The sequence below is a fragment of the Saccopteryx bilineata genome, chromosome 1, assembly GCF_036850765.1.
Source record: "Saccopteryx bilineata isolate mSacBil1 chromosome 1, mSacBil1_pri_phased_curated, whole genome shotgun sequence".
Taxonomy (NCBI): Eukaryota; Metazoa; Chordata; class Mammalia; order Chiroptera; family Emballonuridae; genus Saccopteryx; species Saccopteryx bilineata.
Genome location: NC_089490.1, coordinates 407,962,592 through 407,981,026, shown reverse-complemented (window position 1 = coordinate 407,981,026; position 18,435 = coordinate 407,962,592). Strand labels below are relative to the sequence as shown.

At 53.2% G+C, this 18,435-nt stretch overlaps 2 protein-coding genes across 3 annotated transcripts; one reads left to right on the top strand and one right to left on the bottom strand.

The window, feature by feature from the left end:
• The first annotated feature begins 207 nt into the window (after positions 1 to 207).
• Positions 208 to 16,254, top strand: LOC136319131 (26S proteasome non-ATPase regulatory subunit 13). 2 transcript variants are annotated; one of them, XM_066252511.1, is made up of 13 exons: positions 215 to 464; positions 1,665 to 1,743; positions 5,486 to 5,520; positions 5,605 to 5,660; positions 5,892 to 5,935; positions 8,647 to 8,733; positions 11,162 to 11,333; positions 12,246 to 12,325; positions 12,400 to 12,525; positions 13,791 to 13,853; positions 14,761 to 14,841; positions 14,986 to 15,102; positions 15,811 to 16,254. In XM_066252511.1, exons 1-13 carry the CDS (start codon positions 370 to 372, stop codon positions 15,904 to 15,906), a joined length of 1,131 nt encoding a protein of 376 aa, XP_066108608.1. In that variant the 5' UTR covers positions 215 to 369; the 3' UTR covers positions 15,907 to 16,254. The 2 variants fall into 2 exon arrangements, with proteins under 2 accessions (XP_066108609.1, XP_066108608.1); XM_066252512.1 differs by lacking the exon at positions 12,400 to 12,525 and having other exon boundaries at positions 208 to 464.
• Positions 16,255 to 16,539: 285 nt separating this feature from the next.
• LOC136319129 (cytochrome c oxidase subunit 8B, mitochondrial-like) lies at positions 16,540 to 17,870 on the bottom strand. Its single transcript, XM_066252510.1, has 2 exons — positions 17,685 to 17,870; positions 16,540 to 16,702 (listed from the first exon to the last, which is right to left on the bottom strand). Exons 1-2 carry the CDS (start codon positions 17,853 to 17,855, stop codon positions 16,601 to 16,603), a joined length of 273 nt encoding a protein of 90 aa, XP_066108607.1. The 5' UTR covers positions 17,856 to 17,870; the 3' UTR covers positions 16,540 to 16,600.
• Between the last annotated feature and the right edge of the window lie 565 nt (positions 17,871 to 18,435).

The window sequence follows — 18,435 nt, the reverse complement described above, 5'->3', positions numbered from 1 at the left end:
GTGGCGGTGGCTCTGTGAGCGCTCACTGTGATCCGTCATTACATTTTCACATAGTCCTCGCAAGACCCTACTGGGAACGTACTACCATCGTCTCCGCTGGAGAAACGGCGGGTCGCAAAGGCCGGGGCCACACAGCCACGCGCCCGCACGCTCCACCCCCTCAGCGGCGCGGCCAGCTGAGGACGTGCGGACGACCTCGGGGCACAGAGGCGCAGTTACCCTGACAACCAGCCGGCGCGCCGAGCCGCGGACGACGCTCCCGGCCTGCCCCGCGCGGCGCGGCGCCGGAAGTGAGTGAGCATTTCCGGCGGCCATCCCCGCGGCTCCAACTGCTCGGTGGTCACTGCTGTTTTGGGGTCTTTCGCCATCATGAAGGATGTACCCGGCTTCCTACAGCAGAGCCAGAGCTCTGGGCCAGGAGAGGCCGCCGTGTGGCACCGTCTGGAGGAGCTCTACACGAAGAAGTGAGCGCCGCGCCGAGGGGGCCGCGGAGAGAGCGAGATGGAGAGGGCTGACGGGGGAGGGGCGGCCCGGACGGACTTGGGGGACTCGGACCCGCGGGGGCAGAACCCGGACCGGCCGGGCCAGAGAGGCGGGCGGAGGAGAAAGAGGGCCAGGCCGGAGGAGAAAGAGGGGTGACAGCCCGCGGGGACCAGGACTTGGGGGTCTCGGGGTCCCTGCCTTCCTGACTGAGGGGCTGCGCTTAGGTCCTGAGCTGCTTTCCCTTCCTGCTGGTCTCAGGAAGAGGGGTCCGCGCCGGCCAGTGGGTTTAGCCCTGGGTCCCATTCAGACTAGCCGGCTCCGTCTCGGGGACAGGCGGCCCTGGTTTCGGACCGCGGTTGCTGGCGCCTTGCCCTTGGCCTTGTCGAGGTGTGACTGGACCCACAGCGGCTTCCTCTTCGGTCTCGGACGGGCGAACCAGAGGCCACCGGCGCCCGCTTAGAAATATGATGAACTTCAGAACGATTACATCGTCAGGTCTTAAGCACCGACCTTTTTTTTTTTTTTTTTTTTTTTTTTAAACGAATAGAATCCATTGCTAGCTCCGGGTGTTCCGAGGGAGGTACAGCTCCTGTAATGACCTCCGTGTTAACCCCCCTACGTTTCGCCTAGCGCCCTTCACCTACGTACTCAATACGTGTTAACAGTTTTTGAGAAAGAAATTTTAGTGTTTAGCAAGTAATTGCTGCTGTTTGGTAGCTTTTGGTTTCAGATGTGCTGTCATTCCAGAGGTGTTCTGTACTCATTCACGTCATTCTTCCACTCAGCCCATTCACAGATGAGGAAACTGGAGCTCCGTTTAAGCTCCTTGCCTGAGACACTCGGTTAATAAGTAGAAAGTGCCAGATTTCAATTTAAGAATGTATAATTCCAATTATTCTTGTTTCCAGTCAGACCTCACTGTAACCATTTGAGGTAGTCTAGAAAGATGTTCTTCATTTATAGCTGGGAAAACTGTCTCAGAGGAGAAGTGATCTCAAGGCGACATAACCCTGGAGTAGCCAGGTCAGAAAAGAGCTCGGTTCATTAGCACCTGTGTTAGCGTTCTTCCGGGTACACAGAGACTGGTTACTGTTGACTATTTGATGGGACCATCTAGGGTGCCCGTGTCTGTGACTGGGTTATTAGTTTGTGCGTCTTACAGACCTTATGTTTTTTTTTAGGTTGTGGCATCAGCTGACACTTCAGGTGCTTGACTTTGTGCAGGACCCATGCTTTGCCCAAGGAGATGGTCTCATTAAGGTAAATGTTTTATTGTGCTACAGGTTATATAAATATGGTCAAGGACTTCTTAAAATAACAGGTAGGATTTATATGATGATAAAAGCGAGCTGCACCTGTTCAGCAGTCACTCTGTGTTAGCTGCTATTCTAAGTGCTTTACACTTCTACTTCTTTTTTCTTTTTATTCTTCATAATAACACTGAAAGACAGGCATGGCTGCTACCCGACTTTTCACCTTGTAATTAGAAGCAAAAGACGAAGGAATTTCACTCTAGATCATTTGCTATTAAGTGACACACATTCTATTTTCTAAAATCCCAGACTAAAATAGTGCCTTATAACATACTCCTGTATCTTATTGTTCATAGACTGTTTTTTTAGTATTGTACTTTGGAAAACATTACCCAAAAATTGGAAGTTCAGAACTAGTTAGGGGTGGGGTAGGATATAGAACAGGGGTCCTCAAACTTTTTACACAGGGGGCCAATTCACTGTCCCTCAGACCATTGGAGGGCCGGACTACAAAAAAAACTATGAACAAATCTCTATGCACACTGCACATATCTTATTTTAAAGTAAAAAAACAAAATAGGAAGAAATACAATATTTAAAATAACAAACAAGTAAATTTAAATCAACAAACTGACCAGTATTTCAATGGGAACTATGCTCCTCTCACTGACCACCAATGAAAGAGGTGCCCCTTCCAGAAGTGCGGCGGGGGCCAGATAAATGGCCTCAGGGGGCTGCATGTGGCCCGCGGGCCGTAGTTTGGGGACCCCTGATATAGAAGATCACCACTGTAGCATCTTTTAAATAACTCTTCTCTCAGCCCTCACTGACACTGCTTGCTGGTCCAGACCTTTGTCCTAGGTCATGTGGAAGATGGAGTGCCTTCTGTGCTTGACTTGGGGCAGAGAGGGGAGCAATGAGAATTGCGGGGACCCTGCCTCTGTAATAGAGCCCTTTTAGAATTTTCTCAACATTAAAAAGTCCCTCTCTGCTCCAGCCTTTCCAAGATCTACTGAGAAACCCCCATTTATTTGTTCTCTGGTAACTTCCTCTGTGCAGTCTTTCTTGAAATCTTTCTCTTGGATTTTGAATGAATCAGAGATTTATATTTACTTGAAACTGAAAGCCAGTTTGTAATGACAGCTTGAGCTCTATGCCCTGGATACATAACATCGTGTGTGTCACAGTGATGCTTACCACCTTAGCTCTACCTGAGCTAAGACTTTCCTGTTTTATACACATCAGTTTGACATTTTACTACTCAAAGGAACTTGCAATTATCTGTAAGCTTGGGGGTTTTGCTGGGCTATGTGGAGAAATCATAATTGTTTATTTCTGTCTATTGCCTTTTTGTCTTTCAATTGCTTTCTACACATAGCAAAATAGTCCCTCAACTTTGTAACGTGACACTTATTTAGGTCGACAGATTTAAGTCTGCTATTTCTGTGGACAAAATAAACCTTTAAAAATGTTGGGACCCAGCCTACATAACTTTCAGATCGATTATATTCATGAATTTGCAGTCACCAGAGGTAATTTTGAGTTTCTAAATTTAGTGGACTTATTTCTTTAGAGCTTTTTTCTTTAGACACTTCCATAACTTACAATAGGCATTAGAAGTGTTGGTTGAAACATTCCTCCTTATTAAGGAAAATATCTTTGAAATAGCCTTTTGTAATGAAAAAGACTTTTTATTTACATGGCTTTTTGCTGAGTGACAGATTGAAACATCTAACTGGCTGCTACAGTGACATTTCTTTTCCGCCCACATTTTGTTGAGAAATAATTAACATACATTGTATTCTCAGGTGTACAGCATAGGATCTGTTATGTGTATAAATGGGAGATGATGAACCACATTAAGTTTAGTTAACACCACCTCACAGCTATATTTTTTCCTTGTGAAGAGCACTTCTAAGACCTACCTGTTTAACAACTTTCAGGTACAACACAGTTCTATTAACTGGAGTCCCCATGCTGCACAACTCATTCTCAGGGCTCTTTGATCTTAAAAGTGGAAGTTTGTACCTCCTAATCCCCTTCACTCAATTGACACCCACTGTTCCCTGCCCCTGGCAACCACCAGTGTTCTGTCTCTGTGAGTTTGGTTTTTTCAGATTCCACATGTGAGATTATATGGTCTTTGTTGTCCTCTGTCTGGCTTATGTCACTCAGCATTACGCTCTCTGGATCTGTCCTTGTCACCAGTAGCAGGGTTTTCTTCTTTATGGCTGGGTGGTGTGTGTGTGTGTGTGTGTGTGTACCCATTCTCCACATTTCCTGCAGGGACATTTCTGTCTGCTGCATACCCCAGAGGAACTTCAGACTCCACCCTCACTCGGCCTGGTCTGGAGGGTCCCTCTCCCTACTGTGTCCGGTTACCCAGCCGTAAACTCAGAGGGCATATTCAGCTCCCTTTCTCTGTGACCTACCTGCAGAGTTTGCTTCAGCTTACCCGCAGATCTCAGACTAGTCACCTGTCCTCACTGTCCTCGCTCCCTCAGCCTGTCTCTGCTGTTCTTTCTGCCCCCAAGTCAGAGAGAAGAGGTGTGGTCACATGTCTCCCGTGGCTCAGCCCTGCCTTCAGACGGAGACCAGGCCCCCATGCCTCCCGCTCACTCTCTGCCCTCGGAAACACAGTGCAGGCTTCTCTTCAGGCTGTTGCACGTGTCTGTTCCTGTCTGGAGTGTCCTCAGCTGCCCCTCTCCACACCATGTCTGTCACCTTTCACTGCTCTTCACCTGTGGAGTAACCATTGACACCTCTTGTTGTGGCTCTCCACTGTGAGCTTTGATTCCCTGTACTCGTAAGCTCTCAATGATGTCATTTGTTTGAGCCGGGACACTTTCTGTGTCTTGAGCACCAGCAAAGTCTGAGGAAGTGCCCTCCCATTTGCCGAATGGTGGAGGAATCTGGTAATGGGGTAGAATCAGCCCGGAATCTTCCCTTTTCCCTTCTGGGCACACCACTCAGCTGGAAGCACTGTGACACCAGCCGCCGTCTCCACTGCTCCCCCTCACTCCCACAGCCTTTCCAGGCCTTGCACTTCACTTAGCAGACGGACCTGGAAATGGGTCACTTGGTTCTTACGGAGTCTGCTGCCTGCAGTCTTCTAAAATCTGAGGTTGCTGAACCTTTTGAAATGGTGGTCTGTTTTGCTTAGAGCATTTTGGAGGAAGAATACAGGAATTAGTCTTCAGGAGATTTTTACAGGGAAGGTTCTTTTTGTTTTTAAGTGAGAGAAGGGGAATAGTGAAATAGACTCTCACATGCATCCCAACCAGGATCCACCTGGCAACCCCTGTCTGGGGCCGATGCTCAAATTAACTGAGCTATTTTTAGTGCCCAGGGCCGATGCTCAAACCAGTCAAGCCACTGGCTGCAAGAGGAAGAGGGAGAGAAGGGGGAGGGGGAAGCAGATGGCCGCTTCTCATGTGTGCCCTGACCAGGGATTGAACCTGGGACGTCCATATACTGGGCCCACACTCTGTCCGCTGAGCCAGCCAGCCAGGGCCACAGGGCAGGTTCTAATTCCTAAAGTAAGAAAAATCCTAGCTTCCTTTCTTAGTCTATTGGTGATCATTTATGTGAACCTAATAAGCCCAAATACGGGTCTTCTGTCAAATACTTAATGAGTCTTCAGCAAACATGTCTGCAGTGCCCACCGTGCAGTTGGCATTGTATGGTGTTGAGTCGATTTTGCAGAGCAAAGGATGTACTGTAATTTCTCTCGTGTTTTGACTCCACAGCTTTATGAAAACTTCATTAGTGAATTTGAACACAGGTAAGACTCTTTTGTCTGTTTTTGACTTTGAAAATTAAAACATTGATACCTGTTGACACTCAAAGGCTGGTGGTTTTATTTCAGGGTGAACCCTTTGTCCCTGGTAGAAATAATTCTTCATGTAGTCAGACAGATGACGGGTGAGTCTCCCTTGTTTCTTAAAGGAATGGACCCAAACAGTAATTAAAATCTTGAAGTACAATTTCATTGTACTTTTGCATTTTGATAGAAAGCATCATATTCTAAGGCATATTTTTGTCATATTTTATGTATTAAGCCTAAAGATTCCAGCTAAATCCTGGTTGGTAGAAACCAGTCTAAAGATACTCCGTGGGTGTCTCTGACTTTCCTTGTTCTGCTTGCTTTTCTAGATCCTAACGTAGCTCTTACTTTCCTGGAGAAGACGCGTGAGAAGGTAAATGAAGTTTCAACCAGACCTTCTAAAATACGTCCCTTGTCGGTGTCTGTGTGCTCCGTCCACAGTGCTGGAGACCAGCGTCTGCTTGTTGGTGTCTGTGCGCTCCGTCCCCAGTGCTGGAGACCAGCGTCTGCTTGTTGGTGTCTGTGCGCTCCGTCCACAGTGCTGGAGACCAGCGTCTGCTTGTTGGTGTCTGTGCGCTCCGTCCGCAGTGCTGGAGACCAGCGTCTGCTTGTTGGTGTCTGTGCGCTCTGTCCCCAGTGCTGGAGACCAGCGTCTGCTTGTTGGTGTCTGTGCGCTCCGTCCGCAGTGCTGGAGACCAGCGTCTGCTTGTTGGTGTCTGTGTGCTCCGTCCACAGTGCTGGAGACCAGCGTCTGCTTGTTGGTGTCTGTGTGCTCCGTCCGCAGTGCTGGAGACCAGCGTCTGCTTGTTGGTGTCTGTGTGCTCCGTCCACAGTGCTGGAGACCAGCGTCTGCTTGTTGGTGTGTGTGCTCCGTCCACAGTGCCGGAGACCAGCGTCTGCTTGTTGGTGTCTGTGCGCTCCGTCCGCAGTGCTGGAGACCAGCGTCTGCTTGTTGGTGTCTGTGCTCTCTGTCCACAGTGCTGGAGACCAGCGTCTGCTTGTTGGTGTCTGTGCGCTCCGTCCGCAGTGCTGGAGACCAGCGTCTGCTTGTTGGTGTCTGTGCTCTCTGTCCGCAGTGCTGGAGACCAGCGTCTGCTTGTTGGTGTCTGTGTGCTCCGTCCACAGTGCTGGAGACCAGCGTCTGCTTGTTGGTGTGTGTGCTCCGTCCACAGTGCCGGAGACCAGCGTCTGCTTGTTGGTGTCTGTGCGCTCCGTCCGCAGTGCTGGAGACCAGCGTCTGCTTGTCGGTGTCTGTGTGCTCCGTCCACAGTGCTGGAGACCAGCGTCTGCTTGTTGGTGTCTGTGCGCTCCGTCCGCAGTGCTGGAGACCAGCGTCTGCTTGTTGGTGTCTGTGCACTCCGTCCACAGTGCTGGAGACCAGCGTCTGCTTGTTGGTGTCTGTGTGCTTCGTCCACAGTGCTGGAGACCAGCGTCTGCTTGTTGGTGTCTGTGTGCTCCGTCCACAGTGCTGGAGACCAGCGTCTGCTTGTTGGTGTCTGTGTGCTCTGTCCCCAGTGCTGGAGACCAGCGTCTGCTTGTTGGTGTCTGTGTGCTCTGTCCCCAGTGCTGGAGACCAGCGTCTGCTTGTTGGTGTCTGTGTGCTCCGTCCACAGTGCTGGAGACCAGCGTCTGCTTGTTGGTGTCTGTGTGTTCTGTCCACAGTGCTGGAGACCAGCGTCTGCTTGTTGGTGTCTGTGCGCTCCGTCCGCAGTGCTGGAGACCAGCGTCTGCTTGTTGGTGTCTGTGCACTCCGTCCACAGTGCTGGAGACCAGCGTCTGCTTGTTGGTGTCTGTGCACTCCGTCCGCAGTGCTGGAGACCAGCGTCTGCTTGTTGGTGTCTGTGCACTCCGTCCGCAGTGCTGGAGACCAGCGTCTGCTTGTTGGTGTCTGTGCGCTCCGTCCGCAGTGCTGGAGACCATCGTCTGCTTGTTGGTGTCTGTGCGCTCCGTCCGCAGTGCTGGAGACCAGCGTCTGCTTGTTGGTGTCTGTGCGCTCCGTCCGCAGTGCTGGAGACCAGCGTCTGCTTGTTGGTGTCTGTGTGCTCCGTCCGCAGTGCTGGAGACCAGCGTCTGCTTGTTGGTGTCTGTGTGCTCCGTCCGCAGTGCTGGAGACCAGCGTCTGCTTGTTGGTGTCTGTGTGCTCCGTCCGCAGTGCTGGAGACCAGCGTCTGCTTGTTGGTGTCTGTGCGCTCCGTCCACAGTGCTGGAGACCAGCGTCTGCTTGTTGGTGTCTGTGCGCTCCGTCCACAGTGCTGGAGACCAGCGTCTGCTTGTTGGTGTCTGTGCGCTCCGTCCGCAGTGCTGGAGACCAGCGTCTGCTTGTTGGTGTCTGTGCGCTCCGTCCGCAGTGCTGGAGACCAGCGTCTGCTTGTTGGTGTCTGTGCGCTCCGTCCGCAGTGCTGGAGACCAGCGTCTGCTTGTTGGTGTCTGTGCGCTCCGTCCGCAGTGCTGGAGACCAGCGTCTGCTTGTTGGTGTCTGTGCGCTCCGTCCGCAGTGCTGGAGACCAGCGTCTGCTTGTTGGTGTCTGTGCGCTCCGTCCGCAGTGCTGGAGACCAGCGTCTGCTTGTTGGTGTCTGTGCGCTCCGTCCGCAGTGCTGGAGACCAGCGTCTGCTTGTTGGTGTCTGTGCGCTCCGTCCGCAGTGCTGGAGACCAGCGTCTGCTTGTTGGTGTCTGTGCGCTCCGTCCGCAGTGCTGGAGACCAGCGTCTGCTTGTTGGTGTCTGTGCGCTCCGTCCGCAGTGCTGGAGACCAGCGTCTGCTTGTTGGTGTCTGTGCGCTCCGTCCACAGTGCTGGAGACCAGCGTCTGCTTGTTGGTGTCTGTGTGCTCCGTCCACAGTGCTGGAGACCAGCGTCTGCTTGTTGGTGTCTGTGTGCTCCGTCCGCAGTGCTGGAGACCAGCGTCTGCTTGTTGGTGTCTGTGCGCTCTGTCCACAGTGCTGGAGACCAGCGTCTGCTTGTTGGTGTCTGTGTGCTCCGTCCGCAGTGCTGGAGACCAGCGTCTGCTTGTGGCAGCCACAGGGCACAGGTGCCTGCTGTGCAGGTCTGCGCCCATTCTGAGCTCCCTCATTTTCCATGTCTGTAGGTGAAAAGTAGCGACGAGGCCGTGATCCTGTGTAAAACTGCAATTGGAGCCCTAAAATTAAACATCGGGGACCTGCAGGTTACAAAGGTGAGATTGCTGCAACACAGGCCTATCTTTCATTAAAAAGTCATTTGAAACTGGGGAAATCCTGTTTTTCTTCTTTTAACTGTTTAAAAATAATTTAAGTTACAGGAGAGTTGTAGAAATAGCACAAATACTTGTACTGTGCCCTCACCTCAGATTATCATCATTAATGTCCCACCTCCTTGCCCCATCATTCTCTGTGTGTGTATATAGTTTCTTCCTCCCCAAGTCATTTAAGAGTGAGTTGCTGGAATGTTGCCATTATCCTTAAACAGAGGAGTGCTGCCTGTCGGACACAGCCGGTCCCTCAGCAGAAGTCACACAGCCTTGGCCAGTCACAGCACGTGGGTCCTGAGGATCGGGCCCGGCCAGTCACAGCACGTGGGTCCTGAGGATCGGGCCCGGCCAGTCCCAGCACGTGGGTCCTGAGGGTCGGGCCTGGCCACTCACAGCACGTGGGTCCTGAGGGTCGGGCCTGGCCACTCACAGCACGTGGGTCCTGAGGGTCGGGCCTGGCCAGTCACAGCACGTGGGTCCTGAGGATCGGGCCTTAGCCAGTCACAGCACGTGGGTCCTGAGGATCGGGCCCGGCCAGTCACAGCACGTGGGTCCTGAGGGTCGGGCCTGGCCAGTCCCAGCACGTGGGTCCTGAGGGTCGGGCCTGGCCACTCACAGCACGTGGGTCCTGAGGATCAGGCCTTAGCCAGTCACAGCACGTGGGTCCTGAGGATCAGGCCTTAGCCAGTCACAGCACGTGGGTCCTGAGGGTCGGGCCTTAGCCAGTCATAGCACGTGGGTCCTGAGGGTCTGGCCTGGCCACTCACGGACGGGTCGCATGCTGCTTGCCCCCCACCTCCATCTGCACCTCGGTCACTGGCAGTGTCCTGCCTGTGTGGACACCTTCTTGTTTTCCTTTTAGTGTTACTTTCGTGACAGGTGTGATACGAGTGTCAGCAAGACCCACCTACGTGGTCAGTGTACCTTGTTTAATGACAGACTACATTTGTTCACTTTTGTTTGGTTTTAATTTTTTTGGTATTTACAATATTGAAGGAAATATTGGGGATAAGATTCATGTCCTTGTTGCCCTAAAAAAAACCTTTTGATTGTTTCTTTCTACTTCCCAGACTTAGCCCACATGCAAACTTACTAAGCCTTTGGTCTGAAACAATTGGGAGAGACTGAAAGCTGTAAAATACTGTAAAGCGTGCTGTAATGGCAGCCAGCTGCCCACTCAGGTTAGGACGCAGCACAGAGCAGCTGGGCAGCGAGGCATCCAGCCACACTTGCCCTGATGGCACACCTCACGCTTGTGTGTCCATGTCCTCCAGCTCCTGAGATAGGGACCTGCAACTCTGAAGGACACACAGTGGTGTTGTACCTCTCCTGCTGGCTGTTAGGTTTGGGGGTCACCGTGGACAGTGTAACCACATGCTTTTTCTTGTTGTTTCGGTATCTCACTGTATAAACACTTCACAGCATCTGATTCAGAGGGCTTTGGGTTGTTTCTATTACAAACCATGCTGTTGTCAGCATTTACGTGCCTGGCTGCTCTGTGCATGGACAGAGCCTCCCCAGGACGTGTGCCTAGAGGTGAGATGACAGGTGTGTGGTGAGTCCTGTCCACCATGGCCAGGTATTACTCAGGATTTCTCCATGATGGCAATTCCCTGACGTGTGGTTCCCACGGTATCCGTATTTCAGTGTTTGGTATTCTGAGATGGTTCAGTTCTTGCTGATCTGGTGGAGGTGGAATGGTATCTTGTTGGGGTACATAATTTGTGTTTTTTCTTTTTTGTGACAGAGACAGAAAGGGGACAGAAAGGGACAGACAGACAGAAAGGGAGAGAGATGAGAAGCATCAGTTTTTTGTTGTGCACTTTAGTTGTTCATTGATTGCTGTCTCATATGTGCCCTGACTGGGGGTCTTCAGCAGACCAAGTGACCCCATGCTCAAGCCAGCGACCTTGGGCTCAAGCTGGGTGAGCCTGGCTCACACCAGATGAGCCTGCGCTCAAGCCAGCGACCTCAGGGATTTGAACCTGGGTCCTTCGTGTTCCAGTCCGACGTTCTTTTCACTGCGCCAGCGCCTGGTGAGGCTGTATCTCTTGACTGGTGGTCACTGGAGGTCACTGGTGGTTTAGTGACCTCTCTGCATCTCCACTTCTGTAAATTACCTGCTAATATCTTTTTTTTTTTTTGTCCCTTTTCCTGTGTTGCTTGTATCCTGCAGACTGTACGAGTTTCTTCTGTAGTTTTGGTCACGTTCCCTTGTGGGTTGTTTGTGCCATAACTGTCTTTTCCTTTGGTTCTCTTTTCTGTGTTTCTGACAAACTAGTTTTCAGATTTAATGTAGTCACGTTTCTTTGTACCTTTCATCTCTTCACAATGTTGTCAGTTAAAGGGAATGCTGTCTTGCTCCCGGTGACAGGAGACCATCGAAGACATCGAAGAAATGCTGAGCACCCTCCCCGGTGTGACGTCGGTCCACAGTCGCTTCTACGACCTCTCGAGCAAATACTACCAGACGATCGGCAGCCACGCGTCCTACTATAAGGACGCTCTGCGGTTTCTGGGCTGTGTGGACATCAAGGACCTCCCAGGTAAGTGCATTCGCCCACATCCCACGAGGAGCTCACTCTGAGACCACCTGGGAGGGCCCGGAGGCAGCAGGTCTCAGAAAGTCCTCAGGTGTACTTGTCCCTTTGAAGAAAGCCTGTGTGCGCAGAGGGGAGAGCTGTTTACGCTTTAGTTTCTGCGTTGCATTTGTCTTTGGCATTTAATTCAGATGAGAATGAGGTTTAACTGCTTCTTCTCCAAGTCTTGACTGCTATCCACGTCACAGGTCTTTGTGACAGATACACTGATATTAGTACCTGGACCCTGACCCCTGACCCTAAAACTCTTGTTATGAAAACTGAAATGCTTTACCTAGGGAAATAAATTACAGAAACCTTTCAAGGATTTGAGGGTAGAAAGAAAAGTGACCACTGAGTTTTGGGGATAGTGCAATGAATATGTGATTAGAAAGGACACTTTGGCAAATTTGGGGGATTTCTTACGGTATACTGTTAAAGCTAATGAGACCAGCAATTCTTAGAAATGTTAGTGTAGTGTGATTGCTGCATCTCAGGAAAACATGGGAAAAAGTGACAGATGTGGTCAGGAGGGCGGGGACTTGCTGAGTGGGAACAGAGTGGGCTCGTTCCCGTCTGAAAGAGGCTGAAGGAGGCAAGTGCGAGGGGCTGCCGTTTCCCACTCGAGGCAGGGGACATGGAGCACAGGACTCCCGGAAACAGGCCGGCCATGGAAATACAGTCACATTCCCACAAAGCCTGTGGGTGTGGGTTTCCAGATACTCTGAACTAACCCAGCACTTTTAAAAGGTGACGCATGTTAACGCTGTACTGTAACCATCCCAGGTCATGGCTTCTGTACTTCCTGATGTCAGGTTTTTAAAGCTGAGCAGGACCATGTGTGTAACTGGTGTGTGACCAGAGGTGTTGTCGTCCTAGTGCCAGAGCAGCAGGAGAGAGCGTTCACGCTGGGACTGGCAGGGCTTCTCGGCGAGGGAGTGTTTAACTTCGGAGAACTTGTAAGTAGCCCTGGGCACCGGCTCTGTGCCAGGGAGCCCTGCGCTTTGCCAGCTGACCGAGTTTGTCCTTGCAGCTCATGCACCCCGTGTTGGAGTCGCTGAGGGGCACTGACCGGCAGTGGCTGATTGACACCCTTTATGCCTTCAACAGCGGCAACGTAGAGAGATTCCAGACTCTGAAGGCTGCCTGGGGTCAGCAGGTCAGTCCAGGCAGGGCTGGCTGAGTGTCCATGTGCTTCTGCCTCGGTCACCACGTGTGTGCGCGTTCATTCCACATGTGTGTACTGAGCACCTCGCTCTCCACCAGGCCCTGGGAGGAGACTGAGACGGCAGCCTTGCTCTCACCCAGCACAGGAGCAGCTCAGCTCCTGTCCTGCATTCTGTGCTACCGAGTCCTGGGTGAGGAGTGCTGGGTGGAGGGGTGTCACAGTCTCCCCGCGGAATGGACCTTGCCCACAAGCACAGAAATTAGCCCGGTGAGGAACACGGGAAGAGCTTAGGCAGCAGAGGACAAGGGAGCCTTGAGAACAGGCGTGTGGGGGCCTGTGAGGGAGTGAGAAACGGAGTCAGCACAGGGGTGGGAGGAGTGGTCATTGCAGGGCGAGGGTGCTAGGAACTGGGAATTAGGGAGGGGGTGCTTCGCAAGGACTGGAGCTTTGACAGGAAGTGTATTCCTTTTTAATGAAATTATATCAATTATGTTATTTTTGTACTTTTCTGAAACATGCAGTTTTCTCAGAGTTTAAAAAAACTTGTAGAATTCACCCCTAATTCCATAACGAAGCAGAGTAGCTGCACACGGACCGTGAGTAGGCAGGAAGCAGACCCAGTCGTGCCTGGCTGTGTGTCAGTGTCTCAGAAGAAGACGTGTGGCTCAGAAAGGAAGAGGGGCCTGAGCCCCGGGCGCCCATTGTAGGACTGGGGCCCTTTATGCAGAACTCAGCCTGCCCAGTCCCTGCAGAGAGGCCCTGTTGGGGCTGCGGCATCAGGGTTGCAGTCAGGAAGCTCACTCCCTGGGGTCTGGTTCTCTGCTAAGCAAACTATCCCTCGTCCAGCTGCGAAGAGAGCATGCTGGCCTGGGTCTCACAACACGCTGTTTACCTTTGTAAAGAGAGAACCTGCTCTTCATCTCAGAGCAGGTCCCTGGAGCTAGGAGTCTTCCTCAGAGGCCCCCGTGCAGCTGGACGTGCTCAGGCACAGGCATGTCTCCTTCTCCCGAGTCTTCCTGAACTGCCTCCCATGGTCCCTCCCCTGGTGTTTGTGGGTTAGCACAGCTCTGACCTTGTAAACTCCTTGTGTTGGGAAATGGCCTTTCAGCTAGGCACTGTTCTCGTGATTTCTTTAAGAAAGGGAGGTTGAAATGACTTGAAGCTGATCATGAGTCTCGTGACCCACAGTGCCCTTGTTTGCCTGTTTCTTTTTGTCCATCTGCTGGTCAGGTGAGTGGTGTCTTTCTGCTTCACAGCCTGACCTCGCTGCCAACGAAGCTCAGCTTCTGAGGAAAATCCAGCTCTTGTGCCTCATGGAGGTAAGCAAGCAGCAGGACCCTTTGTGGTGTGAGACCTGCAGGTGAGCCCGTGGGTCCTGCAGATTCCACGCTTTGGTGCGGCCGAAACGGCAGTGAAGTCTCAGCTAAAACAATGCGGTGTTTCTCCTCTTGCTTTTCTAAGTTTCTGTTTGGGTCTCAGCGCCCGTGAGTCCTAGAGAGGCCTGGCCGGACCCTGAGCTGCCGCGGCTGCCTCTTGATTGCACTCACTGCTCCTTGTCTGCTAGAGAGGCCTGGCCAGACCCCAGGCTCCCGCGCTGCCCCTTGGTTGCACTCACTGCTCCTTGTCTACTAGAGAGGCCTGGCCAGACCCCAAGCTCCCACAGCTGCCCCTTGGTTGCACTCACTGCTCCTTGTCTGCTAGAGAGGCCTGGCCAGACCCCAGGCTCCCACGGCTGCCCCTTGGTTGCACTCACTGCTCCTTGTCTGCTAGAGAGGCCTGGCCAGACCCCAAGCTCCCACAGCTGCCCCTTGGTTGCACTCACTGCTCCTTGTCTGCTAGAGAGGCCTGGCCAGACCCCGAGCTCCCGCGCTGCCCCTTGGTTGCACTCACTGCTCCTTGTCTTTGTGCCCACCTGCCTTTCCCACCATAGTCGGAGCTTTTTCAGAAAAGGGACCTCATATTTCTGTCAGCACGGTGTAGTTCTGCCAGCTCTGAGTAGTTGCTCAGGAAGTGAACAGTAACTATTTAGAAAACTACTGTCCAGTTAGTTTCACCTTCTTATCTAAGCATTGAAAGCTTGTTCTTAATAAGTGTGTGACTAATATTAAGAAAATTTTGTGTAGGAGTAAAAAACCTCATTTTCAGAGTAAGTTTGATAAAAAAACATTATCCAGTTCTCTGACAATTTTTGTTTGGAAAAATAGTTAATAAGACTTTTTTTTTCAGATGACTTTCACAAGACCCGCCAATCACAGACAACTCACTTTTGAAGAAATTGCTAAAAGTGCTAAGATCAGTGTGAACGAGGTATGGTTCTTGGACTCTGTACCAGAGGGCTGGGTTTTCTAACTCAACCCACTCAACGGAACCGCGTCTTTTCCTTGTATTTTGGAGCCGGCTGGTGCACGGGGCAGGTGCTGGCACCGGCGGCTCACACGGCCCTCTGACCAGGTGGAGCTGCTGGTGATGAAGGCGCTCTCGGTGGGGCTGGTGAAAGGCAGCATCGACGAGGTGGACAGGCGGGTCCACATGACCTGGGTGCAGCCCCGCGTGCTGGACCTGCAGCAGGTGATTGACAGGAGTGCACTCACTGCAGGTGCTGGGTGTGTCTGTCTGTTTGCCTTGGACGGGAGCGTTTAGGACAAAAGCATTATTAGATGAGAGAGTTTGGAGAAGGAATCACTGCTGTAGGGACTTAAGGGTCTTTCAAATAACATAACTTAGTGCCAGTCTGGGATTTGAACCCTGTATTTAAACAGTGATTATGATAACAGTGCTGGTCGTGCTGGTGATGCCGTTTAATCTTAAAATTGCTCCTCTTATCAGATGCGTTCCTGCTTCTGTGGTTTGAGCTTAAATCTATCTTGTTCATATTGGCCGGGAACGTAATCCTGTGGATTTCCTCTGTTCTTGCCTGTTTTTCATGCCAGCTTTTGAAAATAAATGTCCTTGTCAGAATTGACTGGAACAGTGCCCTCCCCTGCACACCCCAGCTCAGGCGTCCCCTGCGTGACTGCCGTCTCAGAGCAGCTCAGGCGTCCCCGTCGTGACTGCCGTCTCAGGGCAGCTCAGGCGTCCCCGTCGTGACTGCCGTCTCAGGGCAGCTCAGGCGTCCCCGTCGTGACTGCCGTCTCAGGGCAGCTCAGGCGTCCCCGTCGTGACTGCCGTCTCAGGGCAGCTCAGGCGTCCCCGTCGTGACTGCCGTCTCAGGGCAGCTCAGGTGTCTGGGACTGCCCTGTCGTCACCCTAACGCCTGTGTGGTCTGCTCTCTCTCAGATCAAGGGGATGAAGGACCGCCTGGAGTTCTGGTGCACTGATGTCAAGAGCATGGAGATGCTGGTGGAGCACCAGGCCCACGACATCCTCACCTAACCAGGCCCACGACACCCTCACCTAGCCAGGCCCACGACACCCTCACCTAGCCAGGCCCACGACACCCTCACCTAGCCAGGCCCACGACACCCTCACCTAGCAGCCACGGCCTTCGGGAGCCAAGTTCTTCATTACCTCGGCCGGGTGGGGTTCTGTTTGGAATAGGACTGTTCTTGCTGTGAAAACAAGCCAGTCATAGTCTGCAGTGTGGAGGGGCCGCTGGGTCTCGGGGTGAGGCGGGCAGGAGTAGGGGCGGCTCTGAGTGTGCAGGGCACCCCCCCCCATGTGAACATTTTTCCCAGTGTGGTGTGACAGTGACCCTGTAATAAATGTTTCCCGTGGTTTGTCCTTGCTGGTGTGTCCTTGGACTCAGCTGCAGGTCCAGCCTGTGCTGGAGAGGACAGGTGGGACCTGGAGGGGTTTAAGGGGTGTGGCCATGGCCTGGGCTCCACTCTGCTCAGAAAAGAGATCCCAGCACATGAGGGTCTGGGGTGGAGCCAGGCACAGAGGGCCAGGGAACCGTCCGTGCTGACAGGGTGTCTGCCCCCTCCCCACCAGCCAGCGTTCTGTGACCCGATTGCCCGGTGCTGAGAGTCAGGGAGGGGCACACATGCATGAGTCACCAGGCGAGCATCAGGTGGGGGAAGCGTTTAATGATCTTGACTCCTGGCTCAGAGCGGCAGCCGCTGGGCCTTCAAGCTGAGGAGCTTTTCTTGTAGCTGTCCAGGTGGGATAATACCCAGCCAGCAGGGACCATGAAGCTGATGAACGTCACCACGAGCGCGGTGGCCTGCTCCTGGGGGAGGGAAGCACACGTGAGTCCCCTGCGCCCATGCAGGGTCAGCCCTGGGTTGTTAGGGGAGGCCGTCTACCTGCCCCCGTCCCTGGGTCCTCACAGCAGCAACTCGAGCTCTGGCCCCTCAGCCAGCCTGGGCCCCTTGACCTCCTTCCCAGGCGCCCAGGGTGCCCGTCTGGTGCGTGCCGGTGGCAGACAGCTGAGCTGTGTTGCTTGCCACTGTCTAAGTGACAGTCCTGTTCTGAAGCCTGGACCAGGGAAATGGGGTTCCCTGATTGTCCACATGTACCCCAGAACCCTGTTTTCTGAGTAGCTGAACTTATGGGGCCTGGTTCTGAAGAAGCAGCTATATTTCTCTGTTTCCTCCTGGAACTGCCTGGCCCAGGCATCCCATTTGCTGTCAGATGCCAAATGGGAGACTAATCCTTCCTGTTGACTTCAACTGCCAGAGATTTGAGAGCAGTGTTGGCCTTGAGCAGGGAGGGGCCTTAGGCTGGGCTCTGATGTAAGCTCCATCTAGTCACATGCGCTTGCAGATGACCTTGTAGACCTTGATTATTCAAGCTAAAAAAGATGGCTGTTGCCCCCCCCCCCAGCCCAGGGGTGTCTGAGGTTGGTGTCCCCCTGTGCTCTCTCTCGCTGGCCTTCAAAGCAGCCCACCTTCCCCTTGAACAGGTATGAAGGCGCCGGACACAGCGAGCACGGTCCCAGCCCTTAGCACCTGTCATTTGCCAGCAGAGTAGGGGCCTGAGAATGAGATCCCCTGCCCCCTGATTGCTGACTGCTTGGGACCCCAGCCTGCCGTTGGAACATTGACCCAGCACCAAGGCCACTCCTAGGAGCTACAGGCCTGAGCAGATGTCCCTTCCCCTCTACCAGCCTGGCTTTCTGTGCCCACCCTGAAACCCTCCTCATCCTGAGGACATCTCTGGACTACCCACCCTTCCCCGGGCGAGCCCCCTGCTGCCTCACAGCTACTTACCGGGGCAGAAGTGGGTGATTTGGCCGGCTTGGCAGAGATGTGGGCCTTGGGGACCACACAGCCCCTCAGGGGGGCTTGTAGCAGCCGGATGGCGGGGGCCAGCTTCATGGTTGCTGGGCCAAGCTCCCTGAGTCCCGTGCGGCTCTGTGTGCCCTCTGCTTGCTCGGGCATTGGGCTTTTTATAGCTCGAGGGGCAGCCACAGCTGTCCTACTCTGTCACAGGGCTTGGCAGAGAGGATGCCTGCTTGGAGCTGGTTCCTCAGGGAGGCCTTGGGCCTGTCTGTCCCAGACCCTCCTGCCAGATGCCGAGGCCAAGGCCCCAGCGCCTTCTCCAGCCACTCTCTCCATGGTCGCTGGATACTGAGCCCTGGTTTTTCTCCCACTCTGTCCAGACTCTGACCTCTACCAGCCCTGTGCCCTCTCAGATCTTCCCCCCTAACCTTCTCCCCTAGCTGCTCCTCATTCGCCATCAGGATGTGTGGGTGCTAACTTTTATCCCCTAGGGACCTGGACAGTAACTGGGTCCCCAGACCCTGCGGCGGGTCCCACTGTCCTCAGGTCAAACTTCTGGTCTGTCTAGTGCTCACACTCACATCCGGTCCACCACCATCACCGCACTGCAGACTGGACTCCCAGCCCCTCCCACCCCCGCCCTACCTTGAAGGTATCTCCTGCAGCTCCACACAGCAGCCGGGACAACCCTAAAACAAGCAGCTCGTGTTTCCGCCTGCGCCCCACAGCCTGTGCCCCT

Bases quoted from the DNA above. Each gene is read 5' to 3' on its own strand.
- LOC136319131 (XM_066252511.1), top strand. From the start codon at position 370: ATGAAGGATGTACCCGGCTTCCTACAGCAGAGCCAGAGCTCTGGGCCA. The intron at 465-1,664 runs GTGAGCGCCGCG...GTTTTTTTTTAG, and splicing joins GAGGAGCTCTACACGAAGAA to GTTGTGGCATCAGCTGACAC. The intron at 12,526-13,790 runs GTCAGTCCAGGC...TCTGCTTCACAG, and splicing joins AGGCTGCCTGGGGTCAGCAG to CCTGACCTCGCTGCCAACGA.
- LOC136319129 (XM_066252510.1), bottom strand. From the start codon at position 17,855: ATGCCCGAGCAAGCAGAGGGCACACAGAGCCGCACGGGACTCAGGGAG. The intron at 16,703-17,684 runs GTAAGTAGCTGT...TCCCTCCCCCAG, and splicing joins AATCACCCACTTCTGCCCCG to GAGCAGGCCACCGCGCTCGT.